The 19,808-nt window shown below is 41.1% G+C and overlaps 1 protein-coding gene across 1 annotated transcript; it reads left to right on the top strand.

Moving 5' to 3' along the window:
* The first annotated feature begins 13,755 nt into the window (after nucleotides 1-13,755).
* On the top strand, nucleotides 13,756-19,367 carry LOC102722203 (protein NRT1/ PTR FAMILY 2.11). The gene is made up of 3 exons (XM_015835403.2): nucleotides 13,756-13,972; nucleotides 14,058-14,275; nucleotides 17,646-19,367. Exons 1-3 carry the CDS (start codon nucleotides 13,822-13,824, stop codon nucleotides 19,050-19,052), a joined length of 1,776 nt encoding a protein of 591 aa, XP_015690889.2. The 5' UTR covers nucleotides 13,756-13,821; the 3' UTR covers nucleotides 19,053-19,367.
* The last annotated feature ends 441 nt before the right edge of the window (nucleotides 19,368-19,808 follow it).

Genomic DNA, 19,808 nt, shown 5'->3' with positions numbered 1-19,808 from the left:
TCTTGGACTCTTGGTGTTGGTTTTATATAGTAAAAAAATGTCAAATTTGACTCTCCCTCGACTACAAGGCAAGCTCAATTCTTATCCCCCAAACCACATAACCAGGTGCAAATACTTCCTCAACTTTCAATACCAGTTCAATTTACCTCTATAGTCAACAAAAGTTATGTGCTAGTATGGTAACAGTCTAGTTAGAAAATAATTTAAAAATAGTGGGACCAGCCTATCAAGAAATTTATTTATTTCACACAAAATACGGTGCCAACACAAATTCATACAACCCTAAATACTCCTATTTATTAGAGATTTATTTGATGGTATTATTAGTAATTTGGATGTTTGGACATCCAATAATAGTGGTTTAGAGCCCTGGTCGATTTGATGATAAGCATAACCATGATGTGGTGATGAACACAAACTTAAAGGCCTTGTCAACGTTGTCATTGTTATAATGACACTCTGCGCTTACTTGTGCTACTGCACCAGCCACGTCGATGTTGTGATTAGACTTTTATTCTAATGTCATATAATGTATATTTATAGAAACTTTATAATTTGAAAGTTTATATCTTTATATTTATATAAAGTCTCTAATATATAAAAGTATTTGGCTTGTTTTTAATTGGAAATGTTATTTCTAACATATGGAAACTTTATAGGTAGTAAGAGAACTTATAGTTTAGAAAGTTTCTAATATATAAAAGTATTTATAAGGAGAAGTGGAATCCATCTTACTGTCCGATCTTATGAAGATGATTTTAGCCGTCAGATATGAAGAATGATGAATGAAAGAGATGATTTTAGTCGTCGGATTCGAAGAACGATGAATGAAGGATGAGTGTAAACTAATAGTAATGTCACATAGGATAAAACCATCGTCCAAACCGCCAAGAGAAGTAGGTTGACCCGGTATTGAAAGTTGGAGGAGTCTTTGTATCTGGTTTTGCGGCTGGAGGTAAGAATCGAACTCAGACTATAATTGAGGGAGTAAAAGTGGGCATATTCGTTTCATACATACTTCCTCGTTCCATATTATAAGATTTTCTGGGGTTTACCTAGATTCATTTATATATCAATGTATATGTTTTATATATAAGCCTGGATTTATTAGCACATATATAAATCTAGATAAGACCAGAAAACATTATCATATAGAACGGAGGAAAATAAGCTTTAAGGAGCCCACTTAACATTTTTCTGGTCCGTGGTATAACTAATACGCTGCCCGCTGGCCGGCCCGGCCTACTGGTCCACGCGCACAATGCCTTCTTTGAGAAAAGGTCATTTTACCTCTCTCAACTCATCTCTAAATCTAATTCACATCCCTCCATAGTAAAACCAGACACTTTGACTCCCTTAACTCCATAAGCCAGTTCAACTTAACTCCCTAAGCGGTTTTGCTAGGGATTTTCATGTGACATGGCACTTGGACCGGATGACTTGGACGCTGACCACGGTCCATCTTGCCGTGCCGTCTCCTGGTGCTCTTCCTCCTCCGACCTTGCCATGCGTGTCTTGCATGCAATCGATCAACCAAGAAACGAGAAAAAAGAAAAGGTCCTGTAAAACTATTCCGCCAGGCAATATATACCCTCTGTTGCTACCGGCCATAACAGAAACGAGATTGGTAGCTGAAGGAATTAACTGAATATCCAGATAGAGTATGTGCGGGCGTACAGCTACTAGATTCAAACATGTACATGTACATGGCGATGACATAATCGAGCATGCTTTGGTTCATTCAATTTTCTTGCGCCGATTGAACGAGGCATCACGGTCCTCCCCACCAGTCGCGGCGACGCCGTTCAGGTACTGGCGCATGAGGCGCGGACGTGCGTGCAAGGCACATAATCGGCAGCAATGGAGCAAAGGATCTCGCGGCCGTTGGCCTAGTCGAGGGAACGGTAGCCGTTAGAGACGTTGCCGAGGGTGGGGGGAGACAGAGGGGTGTGTGCTAGCTTGCACGACGAATTTCTTAGTTGAAACATGGGCTAAATTAAATATCTTTGATAAAGACAAATTATTCAAGTCAGCTAAAGATTAAGACAAATATACAACTCAGTTAAAACTTAAAACCTCAAAGATGAGGTGGGGAATTTTTTGTGTGGGAGGACCGACAAATTGAGGAAACTGTGGTTTTACGGTAGTAAAGATATAAGCCCCACACATTTTGTTTTAATTTTTATTTTTTTAGTTTTATCTATAATACCACATCAGCGTTAAAACCGGACTCAATACTACCTTGGAATTTGATTTGCACCGGTTTTAGAAGATGAGGGATGCATTGTAACCGGTTTTCTAGTTAAGGGATGCAAATCAAACTCGTATTATAGTTGAGGGAGACAAAATAACCTTTTCTCGCCTTCTTTTGCCCGGCCTGGCCCGGTAGCTTGGGATGGGCCGCGTGGCCAGTACTGCTTTTAAGTTCGACCACCCACCTCTCGATCTCTCAGCTCACCTCAGCTGCCACGCTGCACAGGCTCATCGCAAAACAGAGACCGATCCAAGCGTCCCGCTTCTTCGCTTTTGTCCATGTTTATAATCTAAAATTTAAATTTTTCATTTTAAATTTAGAATTTTAGTGTTTTTTATCGTGGCTAATTTTTTCTATCTTAGCTTTTAGATTGTAAAGGATATGTATATATGATTATTTTTCATAAATTACTGTTTATTTATAAATATGTCGTTGGTTTCACTATCGGACGTAAAGTAGTGCTACAAAGAGAACAGAGAAACGAAGATTGGCAGGGCAATGCAGAACCATAAGGGGACTGTTTAGGGAAGCTTTTCATAATTGCAGCAATTTTTAGAAATCAGAAACTCCTTAAACAACACTCGGCTTCTGAGAATCTAGAGCATTAAAATAAAAAATATGAATTAGAAGACAGAATGTAGGAAACTTAACTTTTCTAAATTCAAAGAAACTGGGTTCTCACCTACCGCTTCTTAAAATCTTAAGATTCTCAAATAAGCCCAAGATTTATTCTAGTAGACTCTACTACTGCATTACGTTCACCAAAGTATTCATGACAGTTGGTTTGTCCTTCGGTTTGCCTGATGGCTTGTAATTTTGATATTTTGGTTCTTCTGAAAAATTTATTTCATAAATAGATCTCTAAAAAAGCTTATTATATAAATGGATATTTTTGACCATGCCAACGTTATTGACACCATCGTTATATAGGACGGCACCAATGTGGGCTACATGAACATAGCATTATCACTTGGAGAACGGCGCCAATAACGTTGGCGTGGTCAAAAAAATTTATTTATGCAATAAGTTTTTTAAGTGTCTATTTGTAAAATAATTTTTTTAAAGAACCAAAATAAGCCGTGGCCTCTCCCTCTGCTACCCCTGCAGCTTCCATTCATGGCCTCCACGACCGACGTATTACCCGACCAACCAATACATATTCCGTTGGGTTCCCTCACTCCCGTCCAAATCACTCCCCAACTGATCGACCAACCGAACCAAACCAACCAACTTTTGTTACTCCGGGCGCACCGGAACGGAACGGCCCAAATGACCCCCCAAAATGTGCGTTGCACGCATCCTACTTATCACGACACGCCCAACCGACGACGAATCAATCCAAAGCTGATCACCATTTTTCTTTTAAGCAAGTTGGTACGAAAACGATATGTCACCCTATCCGCACACACGCATTGCAAATATCTGAAGAATTTTGGATGTAACCATATATCGGTTTACATGGTATGCAACTTTAGGTTGTTGGGGTGGTGAGTGCGTCAATGATCAGACCATTGGATGTCCTGGGGGCAATGGTTTGGCTTTTTCAAATGGCATATTTATAAACGATAAATAATTCATAAATAAAACTTTTATATACGTCTTTTTAGTGACCTAAAAATTAATAAAAAAATAAAATATGACGAAATCTTAAAATTAACTATAAATTTAAATTCTAGCTAATTAGCATAAATATAAGTGAAAAGATTAGCTACCTGTCTTGCCTCCATCTTAGAACAAGCTGATCATCTCATATATCTGTCCGCTCTGGCTCACCCCTGCTTCTGCATGCAAGGATGCCGCCGGCCTACCGACGATTGGGAATTTGGTTGTTGCTAGGATGGAATTAATATGTGACATGTTGGTCGCATTTTTCTCTCAAGGTATTACTCTATTCAACATATGAAATTAATTGTTCAAATCAACTCAAAAAGATATCTGCTACGACCTTTATACCGTGTGTGTGTGTGTATATATATATATATATATATATATATATATATATATATATATATATATATATATATATATATATATATATATATATATATATATATATATATATATATATATATATATATATATAAGGAAACCTCTATCCTACTGACAGGTGTAGCTACCCCTTCACGTCTAAGGTGCATAAACACATCTATACATATTTTTGCTTTTTTGCAACAGAAAGTTAAAACTCTATACATATAGTTGTATCATTCATATGAGATTTAACATTGTCTACACCTTCTGTTGGGTGGGAGCAGAAACAATTACGAAAATATTTTTTATTATAGACGTGAAGTGAGTAGCTACACTTATTAGTAGGATCTAATTTTTTATATTTATAAATTATATATATACATAGACTATTTCTATTTATTTTATGACGGAGAAAGTAAGACCGGTGGCATTGGTTGGTGTACAGAAGCAATCTCCACCTTTTGCTATCTTTTTTGTCCGAGACAAAAGAACGGACAATGCCACCCTACATTTTAGGTGCCAACCTTTATCTCTCCATGTGTGTGTGTCTGCACATTTTATATGTAATTCAGCACCAGCAGTACTGATTGTAATGCATCACATATATACAGAATCATATGCCACTACACATTGGAGACGTCAATTCTGGGTAGTTAAGCATAGCTATAACAAAGTTATTATTATAATGATAATTATGATTGTGCCAATATCTGCATATAACACCAATAGTATAGGTAGCATCGCGTGCACGCATCAGGTTCCTGGGTATTGGTTGTGACAGAATTAAGCATTTTTTCCTGGAACGAATTAGACCCTTCATCAATTTGGCAGGCATGCACAACAACTCTCCGCATGCTGTCATTATATATAGTCTGTTTAATTTGAACATGGTGCTTATCTAGCTAGTAGAATTCAATTACTACCTCCGTGTGCTACAATATATACGTACACTCAAATAATCTCAAAACCTTAAATAGTTAAATAAGTAAGTAAAATATTATTACATCCATATCATATTATAGCTGCATCTGCGGTTGAAGTTTTTAGACTGAAGTAGTAAAATTTAACATGAGAAAATAATATTGAGCTCTTTTATAGTTATATTTTAATACATTTTATATGCGTACCTCTATTAATAAAAAAGCGGAGTTATATTTAAATACATCTCACAAGCATATCTGTATTACTAACGGCGAAGTTGACCGTCCTTGGTTCCTCCAATCCTGCTCCCATCCATCTCAAATTATATTGTTCTGGCACGTCGTGTGTATCCATAATCAAATGTGCATGGTTCCATTGTAACACACAGTTAAATTATTAGTAGTAGAAAAAAAAATAGCGATGAAACATAGGCATTATAGACCATGTAAATATGCTGATCATAATCTATGTAAGTATCACCATGAGGTCCATGAGCGCTAGCGACCTGACCCGATCTGCCTAACTCCAAGCAACCCAGAATTAATCATTTGCGACGACCAGTGACGAAACGGTGAGACTCCGGGTCCAATCGCCCAAACGTCAACATACTTGTACTCGCACACGCAATCCAAGGACGGAACCGCTGTCACGCTGCCATGTGGGCCCCACCCGCCTGATCAGTCTCGGCTTTATCACGATAGGTTGACACAACGTTGAGTGTTGACGGCCACGCATGCGTTCGTGCAGGGGTGCTTAGAGTATAATAGCAGGCTACAAACCAATTATAAGAATATTTTAAAGACACAGGAGGGAAGAGAGAAGAGAGGTAGGCTACTAATGTGTAGTCAGATAAATTGGAGCTAGTAATTGGCTATTGAACTTAGCTCTAATAGATCGGTACCCCTCCGCTCCATGCATTTAATTTTTATGAATATATATTTAACAATTCATCTTATTTAAAAAAATTATAAAATTATATTAATATATGAGTTATAATAAAATGTATTTAAGTAATAAATCTAACTTAAAAAATAAATGATAATTATACAAGATTTTAATAAGATGAATAAGTCGAACATGTGTCAAAAAGTCAACAATTTTGTCAATTAAAATTTAAAATACGAAGAGAGTAGTAAATTGGCTGGTTTATTGAGTAATTAGACTGTTTTTCTGGCCTTCACGAGCATGACACGCATGCAGACTACTTCTCTCTCCTCTTTTAGTACCGAAACTAATCCATCTCTGATCGACATGGATAAGAAAATTCTGCATCTAACAGGCGTTCACAGTCACTGGCTGGCTGGCGATCGATCGATATGATCCAATCACTCGCACAGTCCATGGATATGCCTTGCTTTGGCGTGCATGGGAGGACGACACACAAGAAGCTAAGGTTGGCAGTGGTTTGACATACGGGTAATTTAGAGTTATCTGTAGTTTAATTAAGTTAACTAAATTTAATTATTAAATAAATTTATTTATTTAGTTGAATGAGAACAAACTTTAAATTACTCGTGGACCACAGCCGTCGCACGAAAAACCCATGCGTCTATAGGCATGTAGAGATATATTCCCCCCTCAACTAGTGTAACAACTTGAGTGAGAATAGGAATTTATAGGAGTAATATGAGTCGCATTCTCTGATATATCTGATATATTATGTGTATCATAAGTGTTATTCTCTCTATTATATAGCGAAATTAAATATGTTATATCTAGTACCCGGTTGCTATATTTAAGAATAGATGAAGTATAAACATAGGAGCATCTAACTATTTCGAGCCTACGTTCAATGACATCTACTGTACATATAACAATACAGAGGATCCTATTCTGAGCCTTTCACCACCAACATCTAACCGTGCAATGGTATAAATCCTTTGTCAAGCTATAGCACAAAAGGAGCATGCGAGCCGAGAAGAGAAACGGATACATATCCTCTGCATACTGCACCTGCAGTACTGCTCACTGACAAATAGATCCCACATACTGTAGGTCCACACGTCAGTCTGTAATACTGCACCTGTCATATGCCCCGGCCAAAGCAGGACACGAGATACTATGCCTGCCCCTTTCCTCTCCTCCGTCGATCGATCCATCTATCACCTTGAGTACTCTACCTGGAGGTTTGGCAGCTGCGTCCGAAGCAAAGCCAAGAAGTAATCCAAAATACACACGAGTGGACCGAGTGGCTAGCACGCACGCATACACACAGCAACACATACGTGTGCGATCTAAAAGCAAAGGCTCAAAATAAAATATGATAAGAATCTTCAAATAAATTTTAAATTTTAAAGCTAAAAATTTAAAATTTGACTTAAGTAGCGAAAAGACAGCGAACACTCCTGGTCCAATTGCCCTTGAACGAACGCTGGGTTGTGTCACCGCCATGTGGGCCCCGGCGTGCGTGACCAGCCTCAGCCAGTCAGCCTCGCCCTACACCGATACGTTGGCAGCCACATGCGTGCATAGCGGCCTAATTGCATGCGGATTAGTTGGGGGATTAGACTGTTTTCAAAGTCTTCTACTCCTCCCTATCTCAAGATTGGACTGTACTGAAACAACTCCAGTCTCTGATCAACGTGTATAAGAAGATTCTCCATCGAACAGAGGCAACTCACAGAGTCACAGTTCAGTAGTTCACTGGCTGGCTGCCTATCGATCCATTCACTGACTCTCGTGTCAGTGCCGTCGAGACATCGGATTGGTGATAAGTGTGATAACCTTCGTGTCAGTAAAGTTTTCTTTTAGATAATATGTCAGTGAAGTACTCCTACTACTCCCTTTGTTAATTAGTAGTTCTCGTTTAACCCATGAGAGATGATTCTTTCACTCCCCAAAGCCGGATTAACTAGCTGCGTTCTTCATATAAGATTATTCTCAATTTTTTATTAGCTTTTACCCCTACGTTCCAAAAATTGTTAAACGGTGTCTTTAAACTATTCTTTTTTACTTATAGTTAATTTTATTATTTATTTTATTAAATAACTATTACAGAAATAAAAAAAATATCACATCTTTCATCGATAATGAAGACAGCCAAGTCATCAGCTTGACTGTTAGTACCACAATTAATCCAAAACCAAGTCCAAGACTATCTTGTCAATTAATTCTTCAGGCCATTGCCAAGTTCTCAGCCACTGTTCATGATGTTGCATGCATGATACCAGTATTGAGTATGATAGTCTATCTACTACTCCTGCAGTACTAGCACTACTGTACCATCTTCCAGCTAGTCAACCTTGCTTCTTCACACATATTACACCCTAGATCCAGGAGACAGCCATGTACACCAATAATATATTTTCCTTGATTTACATATTACTAATGCTGATATTTAATTAGTGGTTAGGTCGATCCATAACGACCAAAAGCAAGCACCAACTGGTAATTAAAAAAAATGCATACATGGACACGACCTGCATATGAATATATATGAATTTAAGCCTAGCTGAAGCTTCATGCATGTGGCAAGAACCATTTTGAATTATTATAGTTAGTGAACAACCATGTGATCGATCGATCAAGGTAGGTACAGTAGTAGTGGTGGTGGTGGTAATGTTTGTTTGGTTCACTTGTTTAAAATCCATTGCAATATGCAATGCAAAGGCGCCCACTCATTTGACGAATCTTGAGAAACTTTTTTGAGGCGACCAATCGGAATCAGTTAAACAATGGTTCACGCATCTCGCTCTCTCCGTCATCTCATGAACGATATAAAAAAAAGATGTATCTGCACAGGGAAAAAATAATTGGAGAATTCGTGAGAGATGGAGTTAGGGATTCCCCTTGAGAACTAGAGCTCTACAATCCCAGGTGTAATCCTCCCCTCTGTTTTGCTCTTCTTTCATTTTTTTTAAACTCCATTTTACTCCTCCTAATATATTCTAGTAGGTCTTCTGCTGCCGTCTTCGAAAAAAAATAGAGTTAGGGATTCTTGTGGTCATCTTTTGGGTGTTTTAAGGGAAAATCCAAATGATATTTACAAATAAAAAAATTACGAATAAAACTTTTATATGTGTTCTGTTATGATTGAAAAACAAAGACAGAAAAATAAACTTAATAAAAAAAACTCTAAATTTAAGATTAAAAATTAAAATTCTAGCTTATAAATACGAACCGATGCGAAAAATATAGGTATAAACGAGAGGCCTGAGGCCTATCGCATCAGTTATTGCGATTCATATGTAGCGTGATTATCAAAACTGACCAATGACAAATGCCAGTCAACTAAGGCCTTGTTTCTTGTTTAGTTCTCATTTTTTTTAAAAAAAACATCACATTAAATTTTTGACACCTAAATAAAGCATTAAACATAGATAAACTAAAAAACTAATTGCACAGTTACGGAAGAAATCTTTTGAGCCTAATTAGTCCATGATTAGCCATAAGTGCTATAGTAATCAACATGTGCTAATGATGGATTAATTAGGCTCAAAAGATTCGTCTCGCGGTTTCCAGGCTAGCCGTGAAATTCGTTTTTTCGTTCGTGTCCGAAAACCCCTTTCGACATCCGATCAAACATTTGATGTGACACTTCTTCCAAAAAATTTCTTAATCTAATGACTTGTTTAGTTCCCAAACTATAGTTGCAAAGAAAAAAAAATCAATCTATCTGGTTTTCTAATGGCAACAGAAGAGGCCGTAGATGTAAATCATTTTCATCATCCAAAACTTGTTTAACTTTTGCAAATTACCGTTTAACTTTCTACCTTTGCCTTACACTTTTTAAGCAAAAGGAAAAGAAGAGCACCATATACACACACAGGGGCAGACAATCCTAGAACTTTCAACGCAGATTCTTGCTCCATTTCATCCACATATAACGATCGGACACACTACTACTAATCTAGTAGTAGTACACCACCCTAGTAAGAGAAAGAGAGAGGAAGTTTGTGTGCCATTCCGATGGTGATGTGCATCCATGGCCATGGGCCCAAAGGACGAAGGAAAGAAAATGGCGTCGCTTTGCGTGCTGTTGTGCATGTGCCAAGGATACCCTCATGAGCTCAATAATGGCCATGCATAGCAAAGCTAGAGAAAGATAGATAGGAGGTTGCATTTTGCTCTCACTCGCTGACAGCAGCGTACTAGTCACCCCGGATGCTGCCATGCTAACAACTGGAGTATGCAGCTAGCTGCACCGGATTGCATGCACCGTCTAATAAGTAGGAAGCCATGATCAAATCGGTTTCATGGCTTTCAGACCCCAACAACCCCTCTTCTCTTCTCTGATCTCTCCTCTCCTGATGGCATGCAATGCACCTAACCTGAATGACCTAAACCCACTCTCTATTCTGCCTCTCAACTACTATTATACCTGGAAAAGGAGGTCAACAATACTATACTTGCATGCATCTCACGTCTCACCGGAAAGCAAATTAACAAAGTGATTAAGAGAGGCCAACCCAACCGGTTGGTTTAGCACATCCTCAAGGATAAGAGTCGCGGTGGAGTCGTGGGTGCATGACTACACCTAACAAGGTTCGAACGGCGCATAAATATTATGCACGCGCACATGTAGCTTTCAACTAAAATTTAGTGATCGGAGCAGAAATATATATACCATTGGGCTCCATCTCTTACGAACGCGTGTTAGGAGACGTATTCGTGGGTGTGCATGCGTGAGCAGACGAGGATGATGCTAATTAACATAGACAATCAATGGGCTCGTTCGCACCTGATGGTGCCACCTAGTTTAATCAGGATACGTAAAACGAAGAAAAACATTAGCACATGATTAATTAAGTACCAACTATTGTAAACTTAAAAATAAATTAATCTGATTTTAAACAATTTTTATATATATTTTTATTTTGTAAAAAATACACCGTTTAGTAGTTTGAAAAGCGTGCACACGAAAAACACACAAAAAAGTTTTCCTCTTTCCCTCCGTGATCACTTGCGAACAAGCCCAATACGGTGTCTTCAGAGTTTAACAAATGGAACAGATCTTGCTGTACAGATGATCGATGATGCTAGTAATTAGCACGGCGTGCAAGGATCAGCTGAAATTTGGCAGGTTTTGGTGTGCAAAAAACAAACTTGGACAGAATGAACACTCCAAATCAACAACGACTCAACCACGGCGTCGACGTTTACGTTATCGGACTGGAGGTAGCAACAGGACACGAGCAGCGGGCGCATCACCGAAGTGGGGTCGCTTGGAAAATTTTTGCAGAACGACCCAAAGACTTTCGTCGCGACGAGCAGCGTAACGACGGCGACAGAGACAGCGGCAGCTTGCTTGCCTGGCCCTGTTCGCCGGAAAGCCAAGCCGCCGTGCGGTGGACTCAAAGGCAACTCGATCGATCCACCGCTCATCGTCGTTCACTCCTTCCTAACCTGATAGCGATCCGGAGGGGAGGACCACGACGGCTCCTATCTACTTGGCTCTCCTCTTATCGTATTCTCGGGACCTGGTACCCGTTTTCAAGTATGGCAACTCTTCGATATATTTTACTTGTAATATTATATTATCATATAGAAAAAAGAGTATTTTTTTAATTTGTTAATTACTTGATTAGCATTATTTTGTATTTTTGTTTTTTTGCAATAAAGATCACATTAAAAAGGATGATATTGCCCCTTCAAATTTCTACTACACCTAATATTGTTGGTAGTATAACTTAATCACAGTCGTCCGATAAAAATTGATCAACGGTATGGATTAAATTCTACTATTGGAAAAATGCACCGGAGTTAGCCCCTTTCAAGAAATTGTCATTGGTATGGCAGATATATAAAAATGAAATGAAATTAGGGATGATAATACTCATTTCATAAATCTTTTTTATTTGATGCCGTCAACTTCTGTGATTAAATATAGATTTAGAAGTCATTGGCGTTAAACGAAGAAAACCTAGAGGGAGCAGCATGCTTAGATAGTTAGATGGGGGTGTTTTGGGATAGTTTGGGAGGGAAAGGGTGAAAGGCTGGAAGTGTGGCCAGCCTTGAGTTCGGTAGCTAAGATCATTCCATTTGTCCATTTCCAAACCTCACTTGTGCGGATGGAGCCACCCAATTGACCTGCAACTACTGGATTTCAACTTTTGGTCCCGTTCTTTTCTTGTTCCGGATTTTGGATTTCTTAATGCCCATTCACCAAACTTCTAACCAGTACATTTTGTGAAAAACAAATCTGAATATTTTTTCCGTAAAATACTTTTATAGAACAGCTTTTCAACTTTGTAGGATTTAATCAATTTGTATACGTTTGGAGCTATAAAAAAGATTATATCAACCTCAGCTATCTCAAACAAGGTCATTTATCCTCCGATATTAGACCATACGGGCAGATATATTTTGAGCTACAAATTTAACTTGCAACTATAAAGTCAGACGCTTCTAGAAACAAAATCAACGGAGCTGTAAAACTAGGTCTCAACAACATTACACTTTCAATCAAATATAAAAAATGATGTACAATACATGCATTAATTGCAAATGCACCATTGGATTTTTATTTGAAATTATGCCTAAATTGCTTCATTAGGCATTTTCTTTTTTTAAAAAGTGCTTGTTATACCCCATATGCACAAATTGGCGGTGATAAAAACCTACTCCCAAATATCCCTCCCTCATGGTGATTTGATTTGGTGAAGAGAAGCATTGATTAACGGCTTTTCTATAAATCATTCAAGTAATAACTTTTTCTTAAAATCACACGAATTAAACTATAATATAACTACAGTATAACCACAATGTAATTAATATTTAATTACAAGGTAACTAGTGGAGATTATTTTATTTATATGAGATTTACATATCTATTATATACTAGTATTGCTATATACATATACTAGTGTAATTTTTAGAAACAAATCACCTGGTGATATAAAGGAGTGATTGTTTGGTTTTTTAGGAGAAAAAAACAAACGACATATTAGTAAATAAAAATAACTTATGAATAGAAGGTTTATACACATGTTCTTAGTGAGCCAAGGCTAAAAAATAATCTATACTAAAAACCCAAAATATACTTCAAACTAAAAATTAAAATTTTAAATTTTGGCTTACACTCCATCGAGATTTATTATAAAGTAGGCTTAAGCAGAAGCGCACAAGCGGGAAGAAGAGTATTATGATCTCTCAAACTAATTTATTAGGTCCCGTTCAGTTGAAAAAAACTTTTGGGACATATGTCACATCGATAAGTACGGTCGTACGTTTAAAGTATTAGATGTGTAATTACAAAATAAATTTTAGATTTCGCCTGAAAACTACGAGACAAATCTTTTGAGTCTAATTAATCCATCATTAGCACATGTTAGTTACTGTAGTACTTATAGCTAATAATATACTAATTAGGCTCAAAAGATTCATCTAACGATTTCCTCCATATCTAAATAATTAGTTTTAATATTTATATATTTTAATGTTTTATTTTGATATTTAAAAATTCGATACGATGTTTTTAACAAAAGTTTTTGGGACTTAAACGAGTTAGCAAGCGGCAGGGACCTTCTTGTAATAAACGAAAAAGCGAACGAAGCGCGAGCGAAAAAAACACTCCCCCGCGAGGCCGTGACGACTTCTCCTTCCTTCCTTCCGCTTCCCTTTTATAAACCAGCAAGGCAGGATACCACTCCTCACTCTCTGACCCCGTCGGTTGCTTCGCTGCCAGTAGCTTGTACCACACACCACCATAGCAGAGCAGAGGGGTTGGTGAGAGGATGCGCGGCGGCGGGCGGGACGACGAGGAGGCCGCCCACAAGCTCAAGAGCATGGACGTCGACAAGCTGGAGAACGGCGCCAACGGCGCCGACACGCCGCCGCGCCCCGCCCTGAAGTACCACGGCTGGAGGGCCATGCCCTTCATCATAGGTACGTGTAACGTGCGGTGGCATTCTTCTTCCCCGCTCCGGCGGCGGCGGCGGGTGGCTGACGGCGTGGGTGCGTGGGGGTGCAGGGAACGAGACGTTCGAGAAGCTGGGGACGCTGGGGACGTCGGCGAACCTGCTGGTGTACCTGACGCAGGTGTTCCACATGCGGAGCGTGGACGCGGCGACGCTTCTCAACGGCCTCAACGGCACCACCAGCCTCGCCCCCATCATCGGCGCCTTCCTCTCCGACGCCTACCTCGGCCGCTACCTCGCCCTCGCCATCGCCTCCGTCGCCTCCCTCATCGTAAGCTCCACCCGCCCTCTCCCTCTCCTCCGCCGCCTACCATTGCCAATTTACCTTCTACCAGTAGTACATCCGCCTCCGAATTCGGAGCCGGCTTCGAATTTGAGGCGGATGTCGCTGCCGCGACGCTCGATTTGGGGGCAATTTTGGGGCCGCGATTTCATCACTCCTCGGATTCAGATTTGGTTTGGTTTTTTTTTTGCCCTCGAGAGTTGGTGGCCTGTCAGTCGGTTGGGTGTTGGACTTTCGAGTTGGCCACCGCGTTTGCTCCCCCCTCTTCTCTCTCTCTCTCTCTCTCTCTCTCTCTGTGTGATGGCCGGCATATGAACGACGACGAGGAACCACGTGCGCCTGTATCTTTAATTAATCTGCTGCGAATGTGGATTAGAAGAGCTTAATCCTTAATTTGGGCGATTATATGGGATTCGAATTTGGTTGTTCAAGCTGGTGAGAGGCCGAGGTGGAATTATCGACTTTGCTCAGTATAAAATTCTGTCCTATTATAAAGAATTTTGATTACTTCTATCTATATTAGAAAAATATACCAGGTAGCGACGACGGCGCAATAGATCAAACTCAAATGCTTTAGTATCTTTAATAGTGAAATTGTCTCCCGTAGTTTTTTTTTCTTTCTATGATTTTTTCACGTTAAATTCTATCTATTGATCTATTATCCCTAACAATCTCAAAATATAAAGTTTGTTTAAGAGGTATAAGTTAATCTGCGTGGTAAATCGCACGTTCGTAGGGTGGCCTGATCCTAATCCACGCCATGATTTTGAAGTTAGTGTTACCTTTCCCAAAGAGGCGGCTGCCTACGTTAGTTAGCCTCGTGCCCTGCATTATCCGGTCACCTTTGGCAAAGCGGCGCTTTGCAGCGGTGCAGGAGCTCATCATTAGCGCTCTACTAATCCATATAATAATCCCCAATCCCCTTTTTATCTCTGTGACAGCACCGAGCAGCAGTATTAATTCTGCCTGCCCACACTAGCATCCGGCCCCATCAAAATGATTTTATTTTTAGTGCAATTATTGTATTGGAGTTTGATAAAATGGTGTACAAATTTATTGGGATCTAAAAATAATTGAGAACATGTGCATTAGGATTTGAGGGATGAAAGGGTATTAGTTTTGATTGATATATATGATGTAGGTTAAAGATGAAGTTCTTTGGGTACATACATTTTAGCTAAAACAGCTGGTTGTTGTCCGTAGGATGTGGATCTCACGTCGCCTTAAAACTCCGGAAACTAATTTAATTTGTAAGTGAGCCAGTTGAACAACGTTGGGTTGGTGGATCATCTCGATCTGTGTTGTGAATCCTATCCTGAGGTGGACTTAGCTTCCTCCCTCCTCTCGCTGGCTTTGTTTAAACATTTCGCATGTATTAAATTTCAGTACAAAAGGATGGGGACCAAGAGAGGGTCACTGTGCCTTGGCTTGGCAGGCAGGCATGGCATGCAATACAGATGGTTTTCAAGTTTTAACTCTGTTCAATAATAACACGGTAGTCGTACATGGGGCTTGGTTGGTGAGATGCGAGGGAGCGTCCAGCTCTGTTTGACTTGAAGGGTGTCTTTTTCTAGTGCCAAACTCTGGAAGGCTGTACCTCTGAAGCCACACGATCCAACCTCGTTGCATCTAATTTTCACACTGATAAACCTGCTCAGGGGAGATTGTTTGGCTTTTCTATATTTATAAAAAAAAGTTGTGAATAAAAATTTTATATACGTATTATTAGTGACATAAAAGTCATTGAATAAACTTCGGTAAAAAAAACTTTAAAATCTACTTTAAATTTAAGGTTGACATTTAAATTTTCTGGAAACATAAACTTTGATAAAAAAACTTTAAAATCTATTTTAAATTTAAGGTTGACATTTAAATTTTTAGCTTATAAGTATAAGCAAAAAGATGAACCCGAAGAGTTTAGACCACTAGGTGTACAGTTAGCATGCGGAATCTCTTGTATTTGGATTCGCAGTAATTTTGTGCGGTTGATTTACAATCTACACTTTCTTTATAGTACAATTATATAGCCTAGGGGCTCATAGTGTAGGAAAAAGAACTTTCTGCCAAGCGCAAAGTGCAACAAGATGAACAGTACAGCCACCGAGGCAAGTGAAGTTGGATCCGGACAATCTGCGTGGAGGTGACTGCCAACTAACTGCGCAAGTGGGAGTGATGTCCTGGTGTGGCCATCGACATTGACCAGCTCACCCCTGATTCATGGAATGTAGTAGTAGCATTACTGTACTCCATCACTCATTCTTGCTCTTGCATTCCAGTACACTAGTTAGTTCTTAATAATGGAGTATACTATCTAGATTTATTAATATATTAATATTTTATAATATGAAAACCATTAGATGTGTAGACGTGTAGTGTGTCGCATTTGCTCGTCACGAAAACAATCCTGCTTCGAAGTCGGTGGGGGAGGTGGTGCGTCCAGGAAGTGAGCAGTGAGCAGCCCACGTCGCGACATCAATGTCACAGCCACCTCCCTGCTAACCACCTGACTGTCCAACCACGTAATGACGTAGCCAGCCGTGATCATGAACGCCATTAGGCATTAGGTAAGGTATAATAAGTGTGTGTGGAGAGTGGAGTGGAGTCTAGTTTGATAGCGAGAGCCACTGATGCTTTCTGCGCCCGCTGGTGTGGTCCATGTTCAGTGTCAAAAAAATTGATTGATTCTTTCTTAGATGGATGGAGAGAGTATTAGTTGCTGCCAATCACTGATGCATCGCGTCGTCTAGGCCTATCTGTTAGTTGCTTTCAGTGTAGAGACAACACGGTAGAGGATTCGTGTCCCTCTGTAGTCTGTTTGGTTATTATGGGACCATGGTGGTAGCGATGGTCACTAGCTTGATCATTTCTATGGGATCGGTCACCGAATTTTATTGCACAGTAATGTGTTTAGATTTTTTTTTATTTCAAAGTAAAAGGAGTTAAAAGATATGATAACCAACCATTCAAATATTTCAAACATCAATGCTAATTTAAACTGTTCTACCAAAATTCGGCGGGTTATTGATTTTGATGGGCACATTTTTCAAACTCCTAAAAACATTTTTATATAATTTTTTTGTATGATCTTTCTAAAGTAGGAATTTTTTTACTTTTTAGCAATTAATCCAGTTATTTATACCCTCAAATAGTAGCTGTAAATAAACCAAATAATCCAAAATCTCTGTTGGTTTCAAACGGGCCAACGTACCGTGCCATGCCAAGGCGTCAGGGCTCATGCATGGGGCTGATGTTTGGGCCGAATGCTTGTGCATAAAAGGGCCCAATAAAAGGCTTGAAAGTTTTTGTTGGTTTCCCTCCAAGTTTGGTGAATAACGCATGGAGGGATGGCGCATGGCAGGGCATGTTCCTGCTGACGATGACGGCGGGGGCGGAGGGGCTGCACCCGGCGGAGTGCGGCGTCGGGGAGGCGTGCGAGAAGGCGACGTCGGGGCAGTTCGCCGTGCTGTTCATCTCGTTCGCGTTCCTGGTGCTGGGGTCGGCGGGGATCCGGCCGTGCAGCATGCCGTTCGGCGCCGACCAGTTCGACCCGCACACGGAGTCCGGCAAGCGCGGCATCAACAGCTTCTTCAACTGGTACTACTTCACCTTCACCTCCGCCATGCTCGTCTCCGCCACCGTCATCATCTACGTCCAGAGCAACGTCAGCTGGCCCATCGGCCTGGGGATCCCCACGGCGCTCATGTTCCTCGCCTGCGTCCTCTTCTTCCTCGGCACGCGCCTCTACGTGCGCGTCACCCCCGAGGGGAGCCCCTTCACCAGCATCGTCCAGGTGTTCGCCGCCGCCGCCAGGAAGCGGTCGCTGAAGCAGCCCAAGGACCCCAAGCAGGACCTGTTCGACCCGCCGCACACCAGCGCCATCGTCACCAAGCTGGCGCACACGGACCAGTTCCGGTGCCTGGACAAGGCGGCCATCGTCGCCGGCCCCGACGAGGTGAGGTCCGCCGGCGGCGGCGGCCCCGCGCCGGCCAACCCGTGGAGGCTGTGCAGCGTGCAGCAGGTGGAGGAGGTGAAGTGCCTCATCCGCATCGTCCCGGTGTGGTCGACGGGGATCATCTACTACGTCGCCGTCGTGCAGCAGTCCACCTACGTGGTGCTCTCCGCGCTGCAGTCCGACCGCCACCTCGGCAAGAGCTTCCAGATCCCGGCGGCGTCCTTCACCGTCTTCGCCATGCTGGCGCAGACGCTCTGGATCCCCATCTACGACCGCCTCCTGGTGCCGCGCCTCCGCAAGGTCACCGGCAAGGACGAGGGGCTCACGCTCCTGCAGCGGCAAGGCATCGGCATCGCGCTCTCCACGGTGGCCATGGTGATGTCGGCCATCGTCGAGGACCGGAGGCGGCACATCGCGCTGACGCAGCCGACGCTGGGGACGACCATCACCGGCGGCGCCATCTCCGCCATGTCCAGCCTGTGGATGGTGCCGCAGCTCATGGTGCTGGGCCTCTCCGAGGCGTTCAACCTCATCAGCCAGATCGAGTTCTACTACAAGGAGATCCCGGAGCACATGCGGAGCGTCGCCGGCGCGCTGGCCTTCTGCAACCTCGCGCTCGGCAACTACCTCAGCGGCTTCCTCGTCACCATCGTGCACCGGACCACCGGCTCCGGCAGCAACTGGCTGGCGCAGGACCTCAACAAGGGGAGGCTCGACCTCTTCTACTGGATGATCGCCGGCATTGGCATCTTCAACATCGTCTACTTCATGATCTGCGCCAAGTGGTACAGGTTCAAGGGAGCAGCCAACTGAGAAGTGAAAGTTTGTTCATTTGGGTGGTTAATTAATTATGTCAAGGGGCAGATAATTAATTGGTGGAGTGTTTTGGATACCATAGTCAAGGGCTGCTTATCTTCTTCTCTCTTCTTTTTTTTTCCCCCTCTCTCTGCCTCACAATTTCTCTATTGTATTTATGTATCTGGTGTCTTGAATTAAAAATCTATAGGATTATGAGGAAAGAGGTGAAGAAAGAAACAAAAAGGGTTGGTTTCTTTGGAAGTGGTTAAAATTCAAAGATAAGTGAATGTTCAATCTTAGTACTAAATCGCTACTTTTTGCTGTTTGACTGATTCATGAAGTTACTATATTTCTGAATGGCGCCTTCAGGCTAATCTGCACTTGCTTGGTTTTGCCTTCATTTTACTTCATAAGTCCTACGTTTAGTCTTCTTGCATAAGAAATCAGGCTAAGGGTCTCTTCGTGAGCTTTAGATTCTAAGAACCAGCTGTGCTGTTTGTTAGTTAGCTTCGAAGAACCTGGAAAAGCTCCTAAACCCAACTTTTCCAACTTTTGGATTCTTAGGCCTTGTTTAGTTTTCAAAATTTTTTCTAAAAACATCACATCAAATCTTTGGACACCTAAGTAAAGCTTAAACATAGATAAACCAAAAAACTAATTGCACAGTTACGGAAGAAATCTTTAAGACAAATCTTTTGAGCCTAATTAGAAAGTGATTAGTCATAGGTGCTACAGAAACCAACATGTGCTAATGACGGATTATTTAGGCTC

This window comes from Oryza brachyantha, chromosome 3, assembly GCF_000231095.2.
Source record: "Oryza brachyantha chromosome 3, ObraRS2, whole genome shotgun sequence".
Lineage (NCBI taxonomy): Eukaryota > Viridiplantae > Streptophyta > Magnoliopsida > Poales > Poaceae > Oryza > Oryza brachyantha.
The sequence above is the reverse complement of the archived record's forward strand: the minus strand, read 5'-3'. Positions and strand labels throughout refer to the sequence as shown.